This window comes from Mus musculus, chromosome 8 (genome assembly GCF_000001635.26).
Source record: "Mus musculus strain C57BL/6J chromosome 8, GRCm38.p6 C57BL/6J".
Classification (NCBI taxonomy): domain Eukaryota; kingdom Metazoa; phylum Chordata; class Mammalia; order Rodentia; family Muridae; genus Mus; species Mus musculus.
Window position 1 is genome coordinate 20638310 of NC_000074.6, and position 15859 is coordinate 20654168.

The 15859-nt window shown below is 43.0% G+C and overlaps 1 protein-coding gene and 1 long non-coding RNA gene across 3 annotated transcripts in view; both read left to right on the forward strand.

The window, feature by feature from the left end:
• Gm21119 (predicted gene, 21119) overlaps positions 1 to 8440 on the forward strand; it is a 32346-nt gene extending 23906 nt beyond the window's left edge. Inside the window, exons 9-11 of one of the 2 annotated variants that reach the window (XR_003947210.1) lie at positions 499 to 532; positions 1025 to 6280; positions 8376 to 8440. Coding sequence is in view for 1 of the 2 variants with exons in the window: in NM_001270553.1 (NP_001257482.1) it covers positions 499 to 532; positions 1025 to 1103 (113 nt within the window). In the remaining variant the exon portion in view is untranslated. Of the gene's footprint in view, positions 1 to 498; positions 533 to 1024; positions 6281 to 8375 lie in introns of those variants that run through there. The other variant, NM_001270553.1, reaches the window with a different exon arrangement.
• Positions 8441 to 11018: 2578 nt separating this feature from the next.
• Gm46074 lies at positions 11019 to 14045 on the forward strand. The gene is made up of 3 exons (XR_001778766.2): positions 11019 to 11871; positions 13121 to 13395; positions 13929 to 14045. It is a non-coding gene; the product is annotated as a predicted gene, 46074 (long non-coding RNA).
• Positions 14046 to 15859: the final 1814 nt, after the last annotated feature.

The window sequence follows — 15859 nt, forward strand, 5'->3', positions numbered from 1 at the left end:
TTTGGGTCTCCTGTATTTGGCTATGTTGCATAGCCATAGACTGAGCTTCCCTGTTGTAGGAATGGATATTTCCCCTCAGTGAAGGAAGTTCAAGTCAATACTTGGAGAAGTCCCTTCACTTCTGTCCAAGATGAGTTTGCTCACTTAGAGTTGTGCCAGCATCCCTAGGGCAGAGACAGAAAGCAGCAATGGCAACACAATTCACTGTGGAATAACACTTCAGGCTAAGATGACACTTTTTGTGTCTGATAGGGCTCAGGATTGTGGGTATTTTGCACAATTAATTATAAATAGTAACTTTAGATAAAATTTTCTTTTTTAATTTTAAAAATACAAGAATGAAGAAAGGAAGAGTTCTAGTATATTTGTTGCTTACAAATCAATATTCATCTTAAAAGCTTTTCATAAATGGTGTCAAAGCATATCAGGTCACAAAAATATTTGCTTCAGCACTGGCTACCATTGTTTAATGACAAATTTTGCCTCCCTCTTTTGTAGTTAATGAGAAAATTACAAGAAGAACATCACTGTGGTAAGAATGTAGTGTGCATTTTATAATATATTAATCTGTAGAAAATATGAAATTCAGAGCCTGACACTGTCTTTGCCTCTGTGTAAGACAATTTCAGCTCTTTACTTTTCTATAATCACAAGCTGAATAATTATTTATAGAGCAAACCATGTTGAAATTACTGATGATATCTCTCATGCAGCATGAAATGCTCAAAAGGATCCATAGCTAGGTGGAAGATCCAATGGATAAAGTGCTTGCTATGCATGTGTGAGAATGAGAGTTTGGATGCCCAGAATCCACATGAGGTCTGACAGTCTCATGTGCTGCTGTATGCTGGGGCCCTTATGGTGAGACTGGAGGTGGTGTCAGAGAATCCCTAAAGTTTACTGGATAGTTAGCCTGGGGTTTTTCTCCATGAACAAGAGATCCAGCCACACATCTAATGTTGAAAGAAGGTTGCATATTTGCATTCTAATGGCTCCCTGACAAACCTCCCATTGTTGTTTTTAGGTGTTCAAAAGCAGAAGATGTCAGGTATACTTCCTGTATCAAGGTAAAATGCTACTCTGTGAAATCGAGTTTCTTATGAATTGTCTTAATTCAGCAGTAGTCTAACTATCCCAGTTTTATATGGAAAAGGTGATTCAGAGAAAACCATATTGTAGATGTGGATCTTTCTATCAATTGCAAGTGAGCAGTAAGTCCTTATGGGTAGTCGTGGCCCAATATGAGAATGGACTCAAGAGACATAGGGAGTGAAGACTGACTGCAGTTCTCACATAATAGAAGGTGTTTGATGTTTGACAAAGTAATGTTTGCAGAAATGAATACACATTAGACTGATTTAAAAATGTGCCCGTGATAATAGACCAGAATACCATTTAGTAAGTCCAGATATTTCAATGATCCAGCAATCTCCAAAGTGCCTTTACCCCCAGCAGAATGCCCATAAGTTTTATCTACCCTTGGGCACTCCTATTTCAGGATCATATATGAGAGCCTCTCTTTGGTTTCTCTCTTTCATCTGTTTTTAGACTGAGAAGAAATTGTGGATATTTAGCAATTATGTTCATCAAATTTGCCTTATGAAGAGATTAGAGCATTTTCTATTTGATTCTTATAAGGGTATGTTGAAAGTTCTTCATCTAGTTAAACAATAACTGTCCTTCCCCAGTTAGCCAGCATTTCTAGAAGCAGAGAGTCAATTGCTATATACATCCATATAAGTTCTTCTTTTTCTTATTTTTGAAATATACATGTATAATCTTTGTGCCATATTCAAACACTTAAAATATTGTAGTATTTTATTTAGATACATCCATATTCAGTATGAGGCTACTTAATCACTATGAGATACTGGAGTTTAGGAAACTTGTTTCTGTATAACCTCTAGCCCTAGAGTGAGGGGATGTGTGACTGATAAGTGACATTTTAATGATTTTTGAATGTGACTAAGTGATCCAATGTGTTTCTATAAAGTAGTTCCACAGGTACTATGATAAGGATAGCAGTGGCAATTTAACTGGCATTTATTTAAAATGGTAAACTGTGCATTTTGTTCCCCCCAGCAATGGAGGAGAAAGAATGCCAAAAGAGGTTTTAGCAATATTAATGATCATCTTATATAAGATGGAGAAAATTTGGCACATAATGAATTAAGCTTAGTCTCAACCCGGAAGAACAATATCCTGTTTCTCATTTCATGATTTTCTCTTAATCTAGTCTAGCCTAAATATTTTTACATCTTGATGATATCCTAGCAATTTGAAAATAGATAAGCGTATTAGAAAATATTTCATGTTTAATTACAGTTTTTATTTTTTATGTGTCAATACCCCATGATTACTAAGAAGTAAAGTTGATTTGAAAGCATGCACCCCAAAAGAAAAGAGTTAATTTCACAACCAAACAAAAAGTTAACTCTATACCTTTGCATTGCTGGAAGAATCTAGCAAAACTTTACATAGACCACAGAGGAGGATGCAAAAGGATTTTGTGGGTTTTTGGAGTTCTGGAGTTTATGTGTGTTCTTGGGGAGAGCCAATAACTAACACTTATGAAGAAAAAGCATCCCTAATGTTAATTCTCCCCCATTTGATAAGTAACATATTTGCTTGTTATGAAGGAAAATGTTGGATGTGTGTGCCTGTGGTTGAGTACTGCAAGTAGTGTCAGGGAAGAGAAACCTAGCTTGAACAGTCCCCTCATCTCCTTCATATCCTCACTCCTTGTCAGGCCCTGTATTAGGTAGTGCTTCCCTACCTCCCTAATGCTGTGACCCTTTCTTTAATAGAGTTCCTCATGTTGTGGTGACTCCCAACCATAAAATTGTTTTTGTTGCTGCTCCATAACTGTAGGTTTGATAATGTTATCAGTTGTAATGTCCTATCAGTGTTTTCAGACTTTCTTAGGCAACTTGTGTGAGCCTGTTCTGTGCACCTCCTCCAATTGGTCATGACAGATAGGTTGAGAACCACTGTGTTAAAATGTAAGTGTTAGGAAATTAGACTATGGAAACAACAAGAAAGAAACCAAAAAAATGGGCATGTTTGTAACACAGTGAGAAGAATTCATAAAATGACAAAAAGTAAATAATACAGGCTCCTGGAATTAGGTACAGTCAACATGGAAGCAACCAATACTTGTGTTTCTCTTCTTAGATCGACTGACTTTAAGTGTGTGAATGCTTTGCATGTGTATTCTTTCTGTGTCCCATGTGTGTGTGTGTCCCACAGACATCAGAAGAGGTTATTTCATCTCATGGACTTGGTGTTCCAGAATTTTGTGAGCAAACGGTTATGTATTACAAATCAAACCCAGGTGCTATGCAAGAACAAAACATGTTAAAAACTCCTCAACCCCCTTTTCTAGCTCCTACAGTGAATATGTTTGATATGAAAACGATTAAAAGAATCATAAGGGGAAGTAAGTAGTCAGTCTTAGGATAATTGTTAACTTCCGGGACCCAGGCCTCAGCCTTCACATTTTACCTATTGAAGTCCAAAGGACTAATAGGCAGGGTGTGCACAATAGAGACTCGGTATGCTGGGCACACCTTTAATTCATGAACCCACAAATCAGGCAGGATTGTCTTTGTCAGTTCAAGGACACCCTGTTCATAATTGATATGGGAAGTAGAGGAAGGCAAGGTGAATTGTGGGTATCAAATGATAACTAATAGGAGTCAGTCTTCACCTTCCACTATTTCAGTCTCAGGTATCAAGTTCAAGATGTTTGTCATGGTGACAAGTACCTTTATCTACTTAGCCATCTCGCTGACCCTGATTTACACATTGTCTGAAAATGCTTTAGTATGAACACACATACACGCACACACACACACACACACACACAGAGAACACACACAGAGTATATAAAAAGTGTGTGTGTGTATGTGTGTGTGTGTTTATAACATGACACACCTGTTACCCAGTGCATGGGAGGTTCAGACAGAGAGAGATGACTTCTCCTGGGTTTTAATACTGGGCCACACTTAGGGAGAGGGTTTAACATTCGGGATATGGCCTAGGTAGCACAAGGTTGTCAGTGGTAGGTTTTCATGGTTATGACTACATGTGGTACCAGTTCTGTGTTATTTGTTTCCTGGTCTACCAGCATGTGAGAAGCAATAGAATAGTGCCACAAACTGGGACACCCTGTTGCCTTGCTGGAAGTAACTGACTGACTTTCCCATCAGACATTTTGTCACAGCAACTACAGAAACAAGTTAAAGAATAATAGCCCTCTTTTCTGTTTTAATCCCCACTGAGAAGTTACAAAGCAAACAGGAGGGTCTGTTTGCAGATCTTACACCACTTCCTCCACTGCCTACTGTTAACAGCTAGCTAATTATCTTAATGTAAGCCCTCTAAATTCACCATTAAGAAAGGGTCAGATTAGATGTAATTATTACACCCAGTGAAACCTTTAGAAAGTGTAAACTTCATATTGTCAGAAACCAAACTCAACTGTTCCTTCTTTTTAGCCTAGCTCAATTTAGTTTCCAAGTTAATATTAGCTACAATATGTGATGAACCGAGTAAATTTTGTTCTAGAGAGAACTAAGCAAGAAGGTAGAATTCAGGTAAATTTTATGCACAGAAATTCACTTGGCAATCATCTTCAAGTTCAGTGAAAAGCCGTTAGAGTTTTCAAAACTAACATTCCTAATACAAACACATTTCCCCTAAATAGAATTTTTATGATGATACAGAATGTACATAATAATGGTGAAGGATATGGTAACCACAGATTAGTTACAGTTGACATGAAATGAAGCAACTTCTTTTATATACCAATTATTAGAATACAATCCACAATATCATTAAAGCAGTGATATATGCCAGGCACAACTTAGCCAAAGGTAGTTTCCTTTCTTCAAAGAAATGAATTATGTGATTGAAATAAAATAGATGCTATTTTCTGATATTAAACTTGCATAAAATCAAACTAACACAAACTTCCCAGAAGCCTATGTGGCAATTGCAGTGTAATACGTATAAAATTTATAAAAAAAAAAATGGACCTGAGCTAGATAATAATAGTTCTCTATTGCATGCTAAGAGAATACCCAATAGAAGTCTTTATGAAGAGGTACAGCCAGACAGGGGTGACAATGACACAGGCATGTTTCAAAGAGGCTAACTAGCTTGGGGCAAAGGAAATGTTCTCATGTCAATGAGAAATTCATACTTTTCTCCATTTCATTTGCATTGTAAACGGGTAACAACCAAACACTCTCTCTCTCTCTCTCTCTCTCTCTCTCTCTCCCTTTATTTTAAAACTAGAATATAAATGCATAATATATATACATATATACACATTCATATACACATATATATGTATAAAAATATACACATATACATGGACTCATACATGTATATATACATAAAATATAGCAACCAGGTGGCTCAGTGGATTAGTGCACTTGCCTTGGAACCCTAATAAGCTGAATTTCATCCTGAAAAAAGGAAAAAGCCTGTAATCTCTGCACCCCTGAATCCAGATTGGAGGCTAAGAGAGTAGAACAGCCCTGAAAGACAAGCTAGACAGATTAGACCATAGAGAGCAGCAGAAATGGTCAGAGCCTCTTTCTAACTCTGTGGAAGAAGATATCCAGCTCCTGAAATTTCTCTCCAGTCTACACACACACACACACACACACACACAGAAACACAAAAGAGAGAGAGAGAGACAGAGAGACAGAGAGAGGGAGGGGAGAAATACACACACAAGCATAACATAAGCAGAGTAATGTAACCACATGTGCACAAACCCCTAAGATAAAGATTATTTTGAATCATGAATTTAAGTATACTGGTAAATAAATGCTGTTAATATACACCTGTTGTGTGACTAACAATTCAGGGAAACCTCTTCAGGGTCCTCTCCTTTATCTTCAGTGTTATCTTCATGGAAGTGGCAGATGTCCTGGAAATTTAATTTTGCATCATATGGTCCTTTATTCTTCTTTAATAACTGTCCCAAGCATATTTACACAATGAGGAAGGGGATAATGAGTCCGGTAACACGTGGTGTATGAAAACGTGCCTATGTCTGAAAATTCCACATGCTTTGCTGTATTCAAGTCCGTTTCTCAGTGAATCGAGTGAACTAAATTCTAACATTTGAACAGTTTGAAGACACAGAGATGCTTCCTCATCCTTTCCCTTTGATCAACAGTGCTGCTTAACTCATTTTGTTGAATCTTCTCTGTGTTATATTGTTTGATGATGCAGAGTATGTTTTGGAGTGTGACTTTTTCATGTAAGTAGCATATCCCATCCTCAAACCTGGTACTGAAGGGTAAAAGGTGGCTGCTAAGTTATGAATTTCATGGAGGTGTAAGGAGCAACAAATATATGGAGACCTTATTTGCCATGCCGCATCAAATCCACTTTCAACACTCACATTTCCTAAGTGTATCTGGTTGAATCAGTGAGTGCTCTGGGTAGCCTATCTAAGCTAGCATTATGGAATTTGATCACTTGTTTTGTGACCAAATCCACTGGGCAAAACCTCTGCACAGCTTGGAATGAATCCTTCAGACATTTGAAGTCACTCCTACTGTACCTAGATAATGGTTATGTTAGTTACTTTCTATGGCTGTAAGAAAAGACCGTGAGAAAGACAACTTCCAGAAGAAAGGGTGTGTTTGAAGTTGGGCTCATGGTTCCAGTGGAATGCACACATCACCATCATGGCTCAGGCAGCAGGCATGGTACTGAAGCAGCAGCAGAATGATCACATATTGACCTACACAGGAAAGAGAGAACTTTACGAGAATGGCACCTGTCTAGTGTAATCTTAAAGCCCATCCCAGTTACACATATCCAACAAAAAGGCCACAACTTCTAATCCTTTCCAGAATAGGTCAGCCATCTGGAGAGCAAGCATTATATGAGCCTATGGGCCTCTGACATTCAAGCCACCACAGAGGTGCTGGATCAAGTCATTATATTCATCCTCTCTGTGTAACAACAGTCATGGTGATGCAGGATAGCTGATCATGCTGTGCTTGTGTTTGATTGTGTTGTTTACTCAATAAACTCTTGTCTAGTTATTGTGTGACTCAGCCTTTGCACCAAACTTTAATCCCTCTAGCCAGAATACAGACACCTCCTTAGTAAACACCATAATCCTAAACAATCAAGGTAAAGTTAGTTTGTAGAATGAAGCACCTTGTCTGAAAGTGATGTCTAATTGCATGGCAGAGAAGTTGATGAATCAGAGAAAGTTTTGATTAAATAGAATGTGTCCAACTCTCTCAAGAAGAAAGGAAAGGGAAGCTACTTGAGAGGTAGTGCAGAGAGAAACAGAGAGAGGAGGCATTTTTACCCAGACAGTTTTAGAGAGATTCATTGAAGAGAGAACCAGCAAGACACGGGTGAAGGCAGAATGAACCAGAGAATATGAAGGAGTCAGAAGATTAGAAAAAAATTGCTAGTTAGTTTGAGGTCAAGCAGAACAAAAAACATCAGAGGCCAAGAGAGAATCCAGACTGAATCAGTTAGCATGGGGAGCAGCTTTGAGCTAGAACACCTGAGTTGAACCAGTCAGCCAAAGATGAAAAAGAACCAGAAATAACGGTGTGCTTATTCAGCAGTAAGTATGAGAGGCAGAAAATATTCTAGGCCTATGCTAAGTTTCACAGAGGCTAGAAGCTTCCAGGACTAGGTCTAGGTTATCACTCAAATGGAGGTAGTAAGCATCAAAGATTACAATTACACCTAGTGCATAAAAGTTACTTTGACATAGAGCTAATAGGTGAGATTTTGGAAGGCATATATAGAATCCATCCATGGAACTCAGCAATTCCCCTCTGCTGTAGGTAGTGACATACTTGATTCATGCATTTTACAATTCAGCTCCACTGTTCTGATATCCCAGGTATCTAATGGACAACTGTGGAAGATCATTCATTGGGGAAGGGTTAGTGTAGTGCAGAAGAGAGAGGTTCCTTTTGTTTTCAGAGCACCTCACTGCCCTATTCACCTCATCTGGCTGGAATTCAAAATTCAGGTCATAAGGACAGGAGAGGACACATTTTGTCCTTTCTTTTTATGTCTTTCCATTTTGTAGAGAATGATGATGTGAGGTAGCAAAGAGCAGAAGATAAAAGCATAACACTAAGCAGGTCCCCATCAAAGATTTCTAGATACTCTGGGCCTTTTACTCATCATGCAGAGAGGAAGCAGAGGTTGCTAAATATCAGATAGTGTCCTTAGTGATGAAGTTGGTCTGAATACAGAAACATTTTGGGGACTATAAATCAAGATTCTGACATTAGCAGACAGGTGATAAAATGAATAAAATCAGTGAAACTTTAAATCAAAAGTAACATTGCCAATTTTCCTTATAGGTGCGAGGAAATAAACCACCTATTTTCCGTACCTTTCCTCGGAAGCATAGAATTCATGTGCTTGAGGCTCCTGGTGACATTGAGCCAACTCATTCCACCTGTGCTGCTGACAGCAGGGCTCCTGCTGATGCTGAGCCAAATTCTTCCACCTGTGCTGCTGTCAATGGGGCTCCTGCTGGTGTTGAGCCAACTACTTCTTCCCAGTGTGCTCCTGACTGTGAGGATCCTGCAGTCATTAAGCCAACTCATTCCACCTGTGCTGCTGACAGCAGGGCTCCTGCTGATGCTGAGCCAAATTCTTCCACCTGTGCTGCTCTCAATGGGGCTACTGCTGATGTTGAGCCAACTACTTCTTCCCAGTGTGCTCCTGTCTGTGAGGATCCTGCAGTCATTGAGCCAACTCATTCCACCTGTGCTGCTGACAGCAGGGCTCCTGCTGATGCTGAGCCAAATTCTTCCACCTGTGCTGCTGTCAATGGGGCTACTGCTGATGTTGAGCCAACTACTTCTTCCCAGTGTGCTCCTGACTGTGAGGATCCTGCAGTCATTGAGCCAACTCATTCCACCTGTGCTGCTGACAGCAGGGCTCCTGCTGATGCTGAGCCAAATTCTTCCACCTGTGCTGCTGTCAATGGGGCTCCTGCTGATGTTGAGCCAACTACTTCTTCCCAGTGTGCTCCTGACTGTGAGGATCCTGCAGTCATTGAGCCAACTCATTCCACTTGTGCTGCTGACCACAGGGCTCCTGCTGATGCTGAGCCAAATTCTTCCACCTGTGCTGCTGTCAATGGGGCTCCTGCTGATGTTGAGCCATCTACTTCACAACTTGTTCCTGACAGTGGTGCTCCTGGTGATGTTGAGCCAACTACTTCCCAGTGTGCTCCTGACTGTGAGGATCCTGCAGTCATTGAGCCAACTCATTCCACCTGTGCTGCTGACAGCAGGGCTCCTGCTGATGCTGAGCCAAATTCTTCCACCTGTGCTGCTGTCAATGGGGCTACTGCTGATGTTGAGCCAACTACTTCTTCCCAGTGTGCTCCTGACTGTGAGGATCCTGCAGTCATTGAGCCAACTCATTCCACCTGTGCTGCTGACAGCAGGGCTCCTGCTGATGCTGAGCCAAATTCTTCCACCTGTGCTGCTGTCAATGGGGCTCCTGCTGATGTTGAGCCAACTACTTCTTCCCAGTGTGCTCCTGACTGTGAGGATCCTGCAGTCATTGAGCCAACTCATTCCACTTGTGCTGCTGACCGCAGGACTCCTGCTGATGCTGAGCCAAATTCTTCCACCTGTGCTGCTGTCAATGGGGCTCCTGCTGATGTTGAGCCATCTACTTCACAACTTGTTCCTGACAGTGGTGCTCCTGGTGATGTTGAGCCAACTACTTCCCAGTGTGCTCCTGACTGTGAGGATCCTGCAGTCATTGAGCCAACTCATTCCACCTGTGCTGCTGACAGCAGGGCTCCTGCTGATGCTGAGCCAAATTCTTCCACCTGTGCTGCTGTCAATGGGGCTCCTGCTGATGATGAGCCAACTAATACTTCCCAGTGTGCTCCTGACTGTGAGGATCCTGCAGTCATTGAGCCAACTCATTCCACCTGTGCTGCTGACAGCAGGGCTCCTGCTGATGCTGAGCCAAATTCTTCCACCTGTGCTGCTCTCAATGGGGCTACTGCTGATGTTGAGCCAACTACTTCTTCCCAGTGTGCTCCTGACTGTGAGGATCCTGCAGTCATTGAGCCAACTCATTCCACCTGTGCTGCTGACAGCAGGGCTCCTGCTGATGCTGAGCCAAATTCTTCCACCTGTGCTGCTGTCAATGGGGCTACTGCTGATGTTGAGCCAACTACTTCTTCCCAGTGTGCTCCTGACTGTGAGGATCCTGCAGTCATTGAGCCAACTCATTCCACCTGTGCTGCTGACAGCAGGGCTCCTGCTGATGCTGAGCCAAATTCTTCCACCTGTGCTGCTCTCAATGGGGCTCCTGCTGATGTTGAGCCAACTACTTCTTCCCAGTGTGCTCCTGACTGTGAGGATCCTGCAATCATTGAGCCAACTCATTCCACCTGTGCTGCTGACAGCAGGGCTCCTGCTCACATAGAACCAACTCCTTCACAACTTGCTCCTGACAGGGGTGCTCCTGCGGATGTTGAGCTGACTCATTCCACCTGTGCTGCTGACAGCAGGGCTCCTGCTGATGCTGAGCCAAATTCTTCCACCTGTGCTGCTGTCAATGGGGCTCCTGCTGATGATGAGCCAACTAATACTTCCCAGTGTGCTCCTGACTGTGAGGATCCTGCAGTCATTGAGCCAACTCATTCCACCTGTGCTGCTGACAGCAGGGCTCCTGCTGATGCTGAGCCAAATTCTTCCACCTGTGCTGCTGTCAATGGGGCTACTGCTGATGTTGAGCCAACTACTTCTTCCCAGTGTGCTCCTGACTGTGAGGATCCTGCAGTCATTGAGCCAACTCATTCCACCTGTGCTGCTGACAGCAGGGCTCCTGCTGATGCTGAGCCAAATTCTTCCACCTGTGCTGCTGTCAATGGGGCTCCTGCTGATGTTGAGCCAACTACTTCTTCCCAGTGTGCTCCTGACTGTGAGGATCCTGCAGTCATTGAGCCAACTCATTCCACTTGTGCTGCTGACAGCAGGGCTCCTGCTGATGCTGAGCCAAATTCTTCCACCTGTGCTGCTGTCAATGGGGCTCCTGCTGATGTTGAGCCATCTACTTCACAACTTGTTCCTGACAGTGGTGCTCCTGGTGATGTTGAGCCAACTACTTCCCAGTGTGCTCCTGACTGTGAGGATCCTGCAGTCATTGAGCCAACTCATTCCACCTGTGCTGCTGACAGCAGGGCTCCTGCTGATGCTGAGCCAAATTCTTCCACCTGTGCTGCTGTCAATGCGGCTCCTGCTGATGATGAGCCAACTAATACTTCCCAGTGTGCTCCTGACTGTGAGGATCCTGCAGTCATTGAGCCAACTCATTCCACCTGTGCTGCTGACAGCAGGGCTCCTGCTGATGCTGAGCCAAATTCTTCCACCTGTGCTGCTGTCAATGGGGCTCCTGCTGATGTTGAGCCAACTACTTCTTCCCAGTGTGCTCCTGACTGTGAGGATCCTGCAGTCATTGAGCCAACTCATTCCACCTGTGCTGCTGACAGCAGGGCTCCTGCTGATGCTGAGCCAAATTCTTCCACCTGTGCTGCTCTCAATGGGGCTACTGCTGATGTTGAGCCAACTACTTCTTCCCAGTGTGCTCCTGACTGTTAGGATCCTGCAGTCATTGAGCCAACTCATTCCACCTGTGCTGCTGACAGCAGGGCTCCTGCTCACATAGAACCAACTCCTTCACAACTTGCTCCTGACAGGGGTGCTCCTGGGGATGTTGAGCTGACTCATTCCACCTGTGCTGCTGACACCAGGATTCCTGCTGACATAGAACCAAGTCCTTCACAATGTGCTCCTGACAGTCCTGCTCCTTCTGCTATTGGTAAAATTCCTTCCCCATGTCCTTCTGACAGTTCTCAATCTGATGAAAAATATGACTCAGAAATAGGTAGTGACATTGGGTTGGACTTCATAACTGATTCAGATTTTTACATGGAGCATGCAAGGGCCACACCCCATTGTGACCCAGAGCCTACTCCTGGTACCTGCACTTGATGTTCCTTAGATTCCATTGAAAGAACTGACCTGGATATGGCATCTCTGCATGGTCCATCCTTTTATCTCAGCTCCAAACTTTGTCTCTGTAACTCCTTCCATGGGTGTTTTGTTCCCACTTCTAAGGAGGGGCATAGTGTCCACACTTCAGTCTTCATTTTTCTTGAGTTTCATGTGTTTAGCAAATTGTATCTTATATCTTGGGGTATCCTAGGTTTTGGACTAATATCCACTTATCAGTGAGTACATATTGTGTGAGTTCCTTTGTGAATGTGTTACCTCACTCAGGATGATGCCCTCCAGGTCCATCCATTTGCCTAGGAATTTCATAAATTCATTCTTTTTAATAGCTGAGTAGTACTCCATTGTGTAGATGTACCACATTTTCTGTATCCATTCCTCTGTTGAGGGGCATCTGGGTTCCTTCCAGCTTCTGGATATTATAAATAAGGCTGCTATGAACATAGTGGAGCATGTGTCCCAGACAAAGTTTGGAGCTGAGATGAAAGGATGGACCATGTAGAGACTGCCATATCCAGGGATCCACCCCATAATCAGCATGCAAAAGCTGACACCATTGCATACACTAGCAAGATTTTATCGAAAGGACCCAGATGTAGCTGTCTCTTGTGAGACTATGCCGGGGCCTAGCAAACACAGAAGTGGATGCTCACAGCTCCCAATGGAGGAGCTAGAGAATGTACCCAAGGAGCTAAAGGGATCTGCAACCCTATAGGTGGAACAACATTATGAACTAACCAGTACCCCGGAGCTCTTGACTCTAGCTGCATATGTATCAAAAGATGGCCTAGTCGGCCATCCCTGGAAAGAGAGGCCCATTGGACACACACTTTATATGCCCCAGTACAGTGGAACGCCAGGGCCAAAAAGGGGGAGTGGGTGGGTAGGGAAGTGGGGGTGGGTGGCTATGGGGGACTTTTGGTATAGCTTTGGAAATGTAAATGAGCTAAATACCTAATAAAAAATGAAAAAAAAAAAAAAAAAGAAAGAAAGAACTGCCCTGAATGTTCTGACACTGCTTGGAGCATAAGACAAGTATGCTATTCTTTCTTCAGGTGAGGAACCCAGTCCTGTTGCTGACCCAGATGAAGATATAGCTGAGGATTTTTATGACGCTTTAGAGTCATCTGATCACACTGGCCATAGCGGGTCCACTGTCCAGGTACCTGGTTTTCTTTGGGAACCAGATATGCTACTGCTGCCGGTAATGCCCTTGATGTGGTTTCTTACATTCCTGTTATCAATGATGATGTGGATTAGAAATGGAATTCGCAAGTGTGCTACGAAGAAAATGGCCAAGGACCTCCCTCCAAGAGAAAAGATAAACCCGGTAAGGTGGACCACAGTAGTTGCTCAAAATAGATGAACTTTTATTTTAGATAGAAAAGTAGATATCTTTGATACTAATAGTCATGATTAATACATTTCATGCTATTTGAGCATTACCTAGAATCAGAAAACATTGTTTCCTTTTCTCAACTTATTGAAAATACTTCACATAGTGTAACAAAACCAGTTTAGACCAACACAACTGACCATGGTACTTGGTTGTCTCCCATCCTGGAATGAGGAAAATTTTTTTCACTCCCATTGAAAACATTAGTGTCTATTAAACATTGGTGTCTATTTATCTCTGCTCTTCTGAACTCTGACTTGTGAGGATAGTATCAGCCTGGAAACAAACATTCCAAAGGAAGCAACATCTGAGAATAAAATTAACAAAGCTAGCCTCCACCTTCTCACTGTTTCTCATTACATTGATCATGATGATAATGACACTGATGCTGCTGATGCTGCTGCTCCTGACAGTGCCACCAATGATGTGGCTGATGATACAATTGATAATTCTTGCTTTTCTTCTAGATGCCGTTGGAGCTGAACACTCCAACACACACTGATATATGAAGACAAAGTGTATGAGGAGGAAGTTTATTATGTATATGTAAATATAAAAATTTTATATATAAATAAAATGTTTTATCTGATAGAAGACTGAAGTCAAAAATTATTGTTTTATTGGAGTCTCGGTTGTGCCATGTGATGTTTTCTGGAAAATGTTTTTTTTTTATTTCTTTTTATTTTTTACTTGTTTACTTCACATCCTGCTCACTGTTCCCTCCCAGTCTGTCTCTCCCACAACCCTTGCCCCTTCTTACCCTCCCCTTTTCCTCTTGAGTGGGTGGGGGCCACCTGGTCATCTTCCAAACCTGGAACATGAAATATCTGGAGGCTAGGTACTTCCACTCCCACTGAGTCCAGTCAGGGCAGTCCAGCTAGAACAGTATATCCTGCATTTAGGCGACCCCTTTTGAGATAGCCCCTACTACAGATTTTTTAGCAAGGGCCACACGAAGACCAAGCTGCACATCTGCTACCTATGTGCATATAGACTTAGACCCCAACTGTGTATGTTCTTTAGTTGATGGTTAAGTCTCTGAGAGCCCAAAGGGTCCATTAGTTAGTGGGTTAAAGGGTGGCCTACATCTGGCTCAGGGCTTGGGCCCCTGGGTGAGGTGGGATGTGAGCAGTTTTGACTGTGTGCAATGCATGCTGGTGCCAGGAGGGTGTCAGGTTGCAAGAAGCCCTAGGACCCTTCTTCAAGATTAGGGGAGCACAGCCTGAGCTTCCTGTAGACCTGCCAGTTGGCAGAGAGTTGAGGACAACAGGTTCTCAGGCTCTTGGACATTCCAGATGCCACTGGATGCCTCAGAAGAGCTGAGACTGGAGTTGGGGCCTGAGGGCTGGACCTTACCCAGAGCCAAAGGGAAAAGAGGGAGGAAGAGAGCCCCAGCTGGGTCTCCCTCTGGGAGAAGTGTCTTTGGCTTGCCTGGCAGGCAGCATGGCTTGGTGGAAACTGTGGCTGGGAGCACAGAGAAGCCTTCTGCAGGAGAGTAGACTTGGCTCTTTAGAGGAAGACTTGCTGAGTTGTACACCATGGAGGATTCTGATGAGAAGAAGCAGTCCATTTTTTTTTATTAGATATTTATTTACATTTCAAATGCTTTCCCCTTTCCTAGTTTCCTCCCTGAAAATTCCCATCATCCCCTCCCCCCTGCTCCCCAACCCATTCACTGCCACTTCCTGGCCCTGGCATTCCCCTATACCAGGTCATAGAATCTTCCCAAAACCAAGGGACTCTCCTCCCATTGATGAATGATTAAGCCATCCTCTGCTACATATGTGGCTAGAGACACAAGTCCCACCATGTGTTTTCTTTGTTTGGTGGTTTAGTCCCAGAGAGCTCTGGGGGTGCTGGTTAGTTTCTGTTGTTTCTCCTATAGAGCTACAGACCCCTTTAGCTCTTTGGATACATTCTTTAGCTCCTTCATTGGGGGCACTGTGTTCCATCCAATGAATGGCTGTGAGCATCCACTTCTGTATTTGTCAGGCACTGGCAGAGCCTCCCAGGAGACACCTATATTAGGCTCCTGTCAGCAAAATCTTGGCATCTGCAATAGTGTCTGGGTTTGGTGGTTGTTCATGAGGTGGATCCCTACGTGGGGCAGTCTCTGGATGGTGCTTCCTTCAGTCTCTGCTCTGAACTTTGTCTCTGTAACTCCTTCCATTGGTATTTTGTTCCCCCAGGTAAGAAAGATCGAAGTATCTACACTTTGGTATTCCTTCTTCTTGAGGTTCATGTGTTTTGCTAATTGTATTTTGGGTATTCTGACTTTCTGGGATAATATCCACTTGTACAAATTGAAAAGGAAGAGGCCAAAATATCACCATTTGCAGATGATATGTTTGTATATATAAGTGACCCCAAATATTCCACCAGAGAACACCTAAACCTG